The sequence below is a fragment of the Chionomys nivalis genome, chromosome X (assembly GCF_950005125.1).
Source record: "Chionomys nivalis chromosome X, mChiNiv1.1, whole genome shotgun sequence".
NCBI lineage: Eukaryota > Metazoa > Chordata > Mammalia > Rodentia > Cricetidae > Chionomys > Chionomys nivalis.
The window spans coordinates 69957177-69967323 of NC_080112.1; the positions used below are offsets into that span (position 1 = coordinate 69957177).

General features: G+C 46.3%; 1 protein-coding gene across 1 annotated transcript; it reads right to left on the reverse strand.

Moving 5' to 3' along the window:
• Positions 1–476: 476 nt before the first annotated feature.
• Il2rg (interleukin 2 receptor subunit gamma) lies at positions 477–4263 on the reverse strand. Its single transcript, XM_057760095.1, has 8 exons — positions 4125–4263; positions 3777–3915; positions 3377–3558; positions 3031–3170; positions 2269–2431; positions 1701–1797; positions 1440–1509; positions 477–1105 (listed from the first exon to the last, which is right to left on the reverse strand). Exons 1-8 carry the CDS (start codon positions 4237–4239, stop codon positions 920–922), a joined length of 1092 nt encoding a protein of 363 aa, XP_057616078.1. The 5' UTR covers positions 4240–4263; the 3' UTR covers positions 477–919.
• Positions 4264–10147: the final 5884 nt, after the last annotated feature.

Consider the following 10147-nt stretch of genomic DNA (forward strand, 5'->3'; position numbering starts at 1 on the left):
CTGAGAGTGCCCATAGGGTTGGATGACCAAAGGGGCAGGTGTTTCTTACAAGGTGAAGAAGGCCCAGACCGGGCAGACAAGAGAGTGCTTTTGGCAGCTAGGGATGACCAGCATCTGGAGGGGTGGGGTCTGAGGCTGCAGCTGAAGGATTGTGAGGTCATAAGGGGCACACAGACTAGATGAAATGTGACCAAGGAGCGAAGACACTCGGCTGGGATCTGTAAAAGAACTCTGAGGAGCTGGAACAACACGGCAAATACAACTCTGAACTGGCCCCCAGAATAAGCCCAGAAATGTAGCAGAGAAAAGTAAGTTAGAAGAACAGTCCCCCCTTTAGTTACTTTGTAGCGCTCTTGCTCCTGTAGTACCATTGTCTTTTTTTTCCCTACCCTTACACCATTCCTCCCAACTCCATGTTTCCCCTGCTTCCCAACCCCACAACAGACATTTTTGATGATCATTGGTAGAAACTTTATTTCTTGTTGGTTCCCGAACAATTGAATGGTAGATGGGAAAGGGGAGAAAGGATCCTGTAACAGAGAAGGGCCATGCTGGGCGTGGCCATACATGCAGATAACCGGAACACTCTGGAGGCTGAGGTGGGAGGGTTGCCTGAGTTATAGGCCAACCTAGCCTACATAGTGAGTCCACAGCCACCCAGAGCTATAGGGTAAGACTGTCTCCAAAAACAGGGGAAGGTGCCAGAAGGGGGTGGGGTGGGGCTTGCACAGGGAAAGGGGGCAAGGGGCATTTCTCAAGAAGGGCATATTGAATGGACGAGCAGCTACATAGGACATGAAATTGAAATTTAGCCACAGGGGGAAGCAATAAGCATTGGATTCAGACTGGCAAGATGAGCAGGGGGAAGTTAGCATCACTTAGGGTGAGAGGACCCTGAGGTTCCATCAGGGATTGAGTCTTAGGTTTCAGGCTTCAGAGAATAACATGGAGGAGGCCAGTAGGGGCTATGCAGACTGCAAGGAGACCCTCCAGGCCCCTCTCCTAGGGCCCCTCCTTTGGGAGGAATCTCACTGACGAGGCAGAACCGTTCACTGTAGTCTGGCTGCAGACTCTCAGTCAGCCCTTTAGACACACCACTCCAGGCCTAAAGACAGATATCCCCAGGTCAGAGGTCAATTAGAGGCAGGAAGCAAAAGACCCATGCTTGGGGCCAAAGGAGCCCTCACAACTCTGCAACCATTGTGATTACAGAAAGGATATCCCGGCTCCAGGGCCCCTAATACCACAGTTGCCAACTGCGTCACAAATCTCTTTTGCTCTGTCTCTCTGCCTAGCCCACCCTCCACTTGGTCAGCCACATTCTGATGATGCAGGCCCCCTCCTGCCTCCACTCTGCCCCCCTCACAGTCTGTCTCGCTAGCTGCTAGCTGGCAGTTGGCAGCTGATAGCCTGCAGTATGCGTATGGCGGTGTTCTCACCGAAAAGTTCCCGTTGTATTCAGTAACCAGATCCTCTAGATTCTTGATGGTAGGAATTCGAGGCATTGCCCTGAGAAGAAAGAGGGGGGAGCAGAAGCATTAAATTAAAGCTCCTTTATGACCCTGCATTCAACTGGTCAGCGTGGAACCTATAGCTTCCTCTCCAAGCCCTCATCATAGCTCTTGATGCTCTCCCTCTGCCAATCCTGAAATAACCTCGCCATCCCCCCACCTCATTTTCAGGGCTTCCTGAACTCTCACCGTTCCAGCCAACAATACACAAAGATCAGGGTAATAATCAATCCCATGGAGCCAACGGGGATGAGCACAGCTTCCAGTGCAAACACGGAAGGATTCTCTGTAGAAGAAAAGGAAAGGAAAACGAGCCTTGCGTTTGTGGCACTCATAAGACATGGATGCCAGGCACCCTGCCAAACACACTCCTTATGCTTACTTTCTCCACAGCTCCTGAAAGGGAGGAACAGTGTTTATCTACATCTTACAGATGGATAAACCAAATCAAAGAGGTCAGCTCTGATCCAAGGGCATCTCCACTATGCAGATTCTATGGAATGCTGTCCAGGCCTCCTACACATTCCATATTCCCCTTGAGCACCCTTTGGCCTCCTTGGGGAGCCACTCGCCTACTCTGGCTGCACCTCTTCTCATCCCTACATAGAAAACACTGCTTCATAATGATTGAGTTTGAACAGTGGGTGGAGGTAGAGGCTCAGGAATAGCGAGATAAAGCTAACAATAGTGGTAGTGTGTTACAAAGGTTGGGATACTGGGTTTATGATTTAGGGGTCATGTATTTGGGTCACTTTACCCTTTGCCATTTGGCTTCCCCAATGAATAGGTTGGCTCCATTTACTCCAGTGTTGAGCACTTCCGCAGAGTGGGTTAAAGCGGCTCCGAACCCGGAATGTGTACAGTTTCTGCCCATCCACACTAGGCAGGGAGAATCTAGGGTTCTGATCCACTATTTGTTCCTGGGGAAAAGAAGGATGGGGGAAAGATGGTTGTTTATAAAGGAAGAGAGAATGGAAACATTCTTGCCTATACCTTAATGTCATCTTCTGATTTTTCCAATTTATCTTCGGGTTCTTCCGACTTCTGGTTCTTTCCAGTTCCAGGAAAACAAAACAAAAAACTGGTTCTGGTTCCTCCCAGGTCTACTTCGCTCCTTTCCTGACTACTCACAACACGCTGGTCCCTTTTCTAACTTGGCTCAGAAGTGGATCTCCCCTCCAGATCCACTCACTGTCTCCCTCATGTCTGCATCAGGAAGAGGATGGGTGGGAGAGTCAGAGTGAAAGCTCACTGGCGGTGATAGAAGAAGAAATGAAGCCAGGCGGTGATGGTGCACGCCTTTGACCCCAGCACCCAGGAGGTAGAGGCAGGTGAATCTCAGTGAGTTCAAAGCCAGCCTGGTCTCGGAAAACGAAAGGCAAAAAGAGAAAGTATGGCTAGAGGAGCTGGGAGGCAGAGAACTGGAGCTTGGCATTAGGTCTTTCTATCTGGCTAGTTGAGTCCTTTCTCCTCTCTTGCTTGGCCTTAGCTACCGCATCCACACCCGCAAGTCTCTCACCGTCCAACTTCGATCTCTGTCACTCCGGTACTGCACCAAGTGTTGCAAACAGTGTTCCGTATATGTGCTTTTCCAGCTCAGCTCTAGCTGGGATTCACTCAGGTTGTAAAGTGTTAGATTCTCTGGAGCCCATGGGATCACTGGAGATATGTGTGCGTGTGGTCATTGCCCTGGCCTAGACAAGTTAGGATCTTGGAGGTAATTCTCCTTATCCCTCCCCCTCCCCCATCCCAAACCCCTATCTTCTCCCTTCTGCCCATGGCCAACAACGAGGAAGGAAAAAAAAATCCTTAAAGTTCAGTGCCCTCAAACTCCCTGGCCTCTTGGTTACTTCTTTCCTGATTACCAAGATTCTGCAGGTTTAGCTTCTGTTCAGCCTGTCTCTGGGGTCTCCGGGGGTCCTGGAGCTGGATCACAAATGTCTGGTAGAGCTGGATCTCCTCTTTTTGTATGTGACAGCCGGAAGTAATCTCTTCTGAGAACAGATAGTGGCGACACTCCCGGAATTTATTATCAGATCTCTGGTACCTAGAGAACGGTTATAAGAAAGAAAGATGATAGGGCAAATGTGGGCGCTGCGTACATCCATAGCCTAGCCTCATCTCATGGGAACTGACAACTTAGCCCATGAGAAACCAGTATGGTGCCTGAGAAGCTGGCTACCCTCTTTTTGGATTCCCATGCAGTCTCTCTCAGCTAGTCCACCTTCTTTTCTTTCCTGTGCTACCCACCCTCCCTTCTCATACCTATAGTGCAGAGTCAGGTTGGTTGGCTGGTGCTCAGAACTGCTATTCCAAGTACAATTCATATACTCGACATTGAACACAAAGCATTGAACCTCTGGGAGGGGCCGAGGAGGAACACTGATGTGTCCATGGAAGAAACCTAATTTGGGAACAAAATGAAGTGGTGGAGTAGAAGAAAAGAAATCTTGATCAGAAGAAGCAGAGTGAGGCAGAGAGCCCTTCCCCAGGCCCTCCCCACTCTTTAGAGTTATTATAATGGCCACTATCAGGCTCCAGATTTCTTCCATATAGTCCTTTCCCCATAGCCTTTCTCCTCTCAACAACCCCCTCTGGTCCTAGATTTCCTACCAGCTTTGGTGTCTTCATTTCCACTGGGCATGAGAACCTTGGAGCTCCACCCTTCCCCTAGAAGGAGCAGCTGAAGCAGTAAGAAGGATCTAACTGGCAATAATGGTTTCAACATGGCGCTTGCTCCTCTCTCTCTCGGAGTAGTGGTGTAGTCTGTGTGGTTTGAACTGGTTTCTGAAAACCCCGCCCCACCCATACATTTCCTTTTGTCGTAGCATCCGGTGGAAAGAACCTTAGAAACCACGTCTGTGGGGGGGTGGGGTGGTAAGTGAGTTCAGTGACATAGGCTAAGTCCTCTGGGAGATTGGGTTCTGCTGCAAGGTGATGTTAGGTCAAGATTAATACTTGATAACAACAGTGTCGCAGAGTTAAGAATCTTCAGGCCACCTAGGTCAAAGAAGGAGCTGCTGAATCCCCACCCCCCACTACACTCCATCATTCCCAATCACCTTCTCCACTAAGTTATCTTTTAGAGTAGAGGGTCTGAACACCCCTCATTCTGTGTTATGATCCTTCCTTGACTAAGTCACCCTTAAACCTCTATCAAAGTTCTACAGTCTTGGGAGGATGGAAAATGCTGGCTTGATTCATGTGGGAACATATATAGCTGTCTTTCCTCTGACCTAACCTGAACTAGAATAGCCACCCCTGGCTGTTGCCTGAGCTTGGTCCCTCTTGACACTGCTAGAGCTGGCTTCTCAAATGAAGGAACAACAGTACTAGCTTCAGGCTCCTCCATTCCCTGCACATCTGCTTCTCTTCCTGTCTTTCTTGTCCTGGTTAGAGGTATCATCACCTGCCAGACTTGAAACCTCAGGATCCTCTTCATATCCCCTTCTCTCCCATGCTGAGAATCCAATCAGCCCTGGTTCCTCTTTTCTGGTACCACAGCCACTGCGCTAAATCAACCTCTCGTCACCTCTAAGTCATGATTATCCCTGTCCCCTTTCTAAAGGGCCTGCTCTCTATCTAGTCCATTCTTCATTCTGTGGCTAGATTTACCTTCCCTCAAAGCACAGGGTTGATTAGAGAAGCCATTTACTGAAATTGTTCATCCAGCCAACATTTATTGAGTCTTTATTATGTGCTAGGTACAGTGTTTATGTTCTGAGAACACAGGACAAATAAGATGTCATCATTTTAGACGCTCATAGATAAGTGGGAGAACATATAAATAACACAATATACTGTAATGAGTTCTCCAGAATAGATGTGGAGATTCTCTGAAACACAGTTGTACAAAGGTCGGAACCAGCCAGATGCTCTTTTCCTAAGCTTGATTTGCTACTCCATTTTCTCTCTGGTAAAATTACACTCATTTTTTCAGATTCTGCTTTAAAAGCATCTCTTCAGTAAAGTGCCCTTGAACTACCCTCTTTCCATCTTGGTCAATTTAGTTACTTCTCTTTTTCTGGGAAAGGTAGGGTGGTGATGGTGAGACAGGGTCTCATGGACGCAGCTGGCCCCAAACTTGGTGTGCAGTGAGGCCAGCTTTGAACTCTTGATCCCTCTGTCTCCTTCTCCTAAAGTGCCTGGAATTACAAGGAAATGCCAGCATGCTTGGCTTGTGATCCTCACCTTAACCATACCTTCTAAAAACTGCTTTGGTCAAAGAAAATCACCAAGTTGGAGTGCACATGTCTTTTGGGAGGCTACCATTTGGCCTATGACAGAGGGGGTTATTCACCTTCAGTCTTCAGACACTATCCATAGCCTTTAGGATTAAGATTCCATTAATCTATACCAGCCACACTGCATACATGTTTGCATACTCTTTGATTTCACTACTGCCTAACATAGAGAAGGATCCCCTCTTAGAATGGCCAAAATCTACCACCAAACCTGAGTTACCAGGGGAACCAACAGGAAGCAAGAAGAACTCTCATTCAGTGGTGGTGAGAATGGAAGACTCCAGGTTAATTCCCCCTTCTTGATTTTGTTTTGTCTTTTTGAGACAAGGTTTCTCTGTGTAGCCCTGGCTGTCCTGGAACTCGCTTTGTAGACTAGGGTTGCCTCCATCTCAGAGATCCACCTGCCTCTGCCTCTCAACTAAAGGCATGCATTACCATGCCTGGCGGCATTTTTCTACCCTCCCCTTAAAGCTCTCTGTACATATATATATATATATAAAAGCTTGCTGTACTTTGGGTTATAATGATGTACCAATGTAGAATATAAATTCAGCAATTTAACAAAATGTACCACTCTAGGGTGAGATGAGGAGGCCGAGGGAGTAAATTGGAGCAGTTTCAGGTTCACAGCAATATTAAGCAAACGGAACTAACTCTACCTTGCCATGAACCTGAAATTGCTCCAATTTTTTCAAACAAAGTCTCAAATTCACTGTGTAGCTAAAGGTGATCTAGAATCCTGATCTTTCACCTCCAGTCGAAAGTGTTGAGATTACAGGCATGTACCACTATCCTTAGCTGCCATCTCTGTCTTTGAAAGCCTTCAGAGGTGACTCAAAAGTCACATCAGTAGATTTTCCTCTACGCAATAAGATTATAGTTTTTTTAAGGCGGCCTTTGTAATTCTCCTCCTCCAGTGGCCCCACTGCTAAGGATTTAGACTTGTGGACCCTTATCAGTATTTCACTTGCTACTTATTCATTCATTCGTTCATTCGTTCACCTATCTATGTTTGTTTGTTTGAGACAGAGTCTCTCTATGTAGCCTTGGCAGTTCCCAAACTCTCCATGGGCCTCAAACTCAGAGATCAGTCTGTCTCTCTCTCCAGAGTGCTAGAATTACGGTCATTACATCACCATGACCAGATACTTTTTTGTTGTTGTTGTTGTTTTTCGAGAAAGGGTTTCTCTGTGTGTTTGGAGCCTGTCCTGGAACTAGCTCTTGTAGACCAGGCTGGTCTCGAACTCACAGAAATCCACCTGCCTCTGCCTCCCGAGTGCTGGGATTAAAGGCGTGCGCCACCACCGCCCGGCTCAGATACTTATTTTGTGTGCATGTGTGCATATTTGTGTGAACAAGTAAGTTCCTTCCAGCATATGGGTCCTGGGGATTGAACTCAGGCTATCGGGTTTGGTGGCAAGCACCTTTAGTTGATGAACCTTTTTGCTGGCCCTGATTTTGGTACTTCAATTATGGCACTTTAACGTTTTTTTTCCTTTAAAAAAATGCCATAATAGACAGACTATCACCTATGTAATACTGGGCACGCAAATTTTTTTTAAAGATTTATTTATTATGTATACAACATTCTGCCTGTATATATGCCCACACGCCAGAAGAAGGCGTCAGATCTCATTACAGATGGTTATGAGCCACCATATGGTTGCTGAATATTGAACTCAGGTCCTCTGGAAGAGCAGGGAGTGCTTTCAACCATTGAGCCATCTCTCCAGCCCCCTGGGCAAGCAAATTATCACTCTTTGAAAACCAGCTTCCTTGAGCCAGGTATTTTGGTACACCTTTAAGCCCAGTGCAGGAGAGGCAAAGGCAGGAGGATCTCTGGGACTCTATATGGTCTAGATACAGCAAGCTCTAGGACAGCCAGTACTACATAGTGAGACACCCCCCACCCCCACCCCCGTCTCAAATAAAGAAAACCAGCTTCAGCCGGGTGGTGGTGACGCACACCTTTAATCCCAGCACTTGGGAGGCAGAGGCAGGTGGATCTCTGTGAGTTCGAGATCAGCCTGGTCTACAAGAGCTAGTTCCAGGACAGGCTCCAAAACCACAGAGAAACCCTGTCTCGAAAAACCAAAAATAAATAAATAAATAAATAAATAAATAAATAAATAAATTTTTAAAAATTAAAAATAAATTTAAAAAAGAACTTGCCAGGTGGTAGTGGTGCATGCCTTTAATCCCAGCACTCAGGAGGCAGAGGAAGGCGGATGGACCTCTGTGAGTTTGAGACCAGCCTGGTCGACAGAGTGAATTCCAGGACAGCCAAGGTGATAACACAGAGAAACCCCGACTCAAAAAACAAATAACAAAAAAGAAAAGAAAGAAAAGAACTTTTGCTGTAGTGAGAGACACCTACTATGTCACATGCTTTAGACATTATCTTCTTTAATCCACACTCCCCATGATTTTTTTTTTTTTGGCAAAGAAACTATTTTATTAAGAGAATAATGACACATAACTCCAAATTATCGAGGACATAGAGATCTTTGTTCTTGGAGATCTGCATTCCATTCACAAGCTCCTCCTTTCTTCAGACCTCATTCCAGCAGAGTGAAGATGTGCTCAACTTTTCGGGCAAAGTTGGTTCCTCATCTCTAGGGCAGACACCAGATTTCTGAACCAGCAAGGATGCCACTGCTAACAGAACCTTTAGACAAGCCACCAGGATAACCTGTATTCATCCTGGGAGGTCGTCTGCATTCCTCAGAATATTGCTACAGGATGCTGAACTGCCAGCAAAGCGTCTTAGTTGTAAGGTCAATCTAGCCTGGTTCCAGAGTGTAAACTCCGCTTTCATCAACCATATCTCGCGCAGGGAAAAATGAGCTCCCCGTGATTTAAGAACTGTTTGTGTCTCCATTTTCTGGACGAGGAAGCTGGTTTTCTTTTTCTTTTCTTTTCTTTTTTCTTTTTCTTTTTTTTTTTTTTTTTTGGTTTTTCGAGACAGGGTTTCTCTGTAGCTTTGGAGCCTGTCCTGGAACTAGCTCTAGTAGACCAGGCTGGTCTCAAACTCACAGAGATCCGCCTGCCTCTGCCTCCCGAGTGCTGGGATTAAAGGCGTGTGCCACCACCACCCGGCGTTAAAATTTATTTTTAATTTAAAAAAGATTAATGGATGGATGGCGGTGGCGCACGCCTTTAATCCCAGCACTCAGGAGGCAGAGACGGGTGGATCTCTGTGAGTTCAAGACCAGCCTGGTCTAAAGATCATGTTTCAGGACAGCCAGGGCAATACAAAGAAATCTTGTCTCAAACAAACAAATAAAAATATTAATAATTTTTTTAGATTTATTTATTTTGTTTTTATGCATACTAGTGTTGGATTGCATGTATGTATATGTATGACATGCCTGTGTGGTGCCTGTGCAGGTGAGAAGACGTCAGCTACTCTGAAACTGATGTCATGAAGAGTTGCGTGCTACCATGTGGGTGCTGGGAGTCCGATTTAGGTCCTCTGTAAGAGCAACAAATGCTCTTAAGCACTGAGCCATCTCTCCAGCCCTAGATGTATTATTATTATTTGGTTTTTCTAGACAGGGTTTCTCTGTGTAGCTATGGAGTCTGTCCTGGAACTCACTCTGTAGCCCAGGCTGGCCTTGAACTCATAGAGATCCGCCTGCCTCTGCCTCCTGAGTGCTGGGACTAAAGGCGTGCACCAACCACTGCCCAGCTCCAAGATTTATTAATTTACTGAGTGTTTTGCCTGCATGTCAGTCTATGCACCATATGCCAAAAGAATCCAGAAGAAGGCGTCAGAACCTTAGGAACTGGACTTAGAGGCTATTGTTAGGTCATCAGATAGGTGCCATGAATTGACTCCTTGCCCTCTGGAACAGCAGGCAGTGCTCTTAATCCTTCTGCCACCTCTGCAGGTCCTCTTTTTTATTTTTTATTTTTTTATTTTTTTTTGGTTTTTCGAGACAGGGTTTCTCTGTGGTTTTGGAGCCTGTTCTGGAACTAGCTCTTGTAGACCAGGCTGGTCTCGAACTCACAGAGATCCGCCTGCCTCTGCCTCCCGAGTGCTGGGATATAAAGGCGTGTGCCACCACCGCCCGGCCAGGTCCTCTTTTTTAAACTGATTATTTATTGAGACAGGGTCTCACTATGTCACCCTGGCTGTCCTGGAACTCACAGAGACTGCCTGCTTCTGCCTCAGGAATGCTAGGGTTTAATGCCCTTTGCCACCAAGCCTGGCAAATATTCTTTTTTCCATTTATTTATTTGTTTGCTTATTGTATGTATATGTACATGGAGGTCAGAGGACAGGTTGCAAGAGTCATTTCTCTGCTTCCATCATATAAAAAGTAAGGATTCTATTCTGGTACTATGCAGTGGCAAAGATCTTCTGCCTTCTGGCTGGCCTTTAACTTG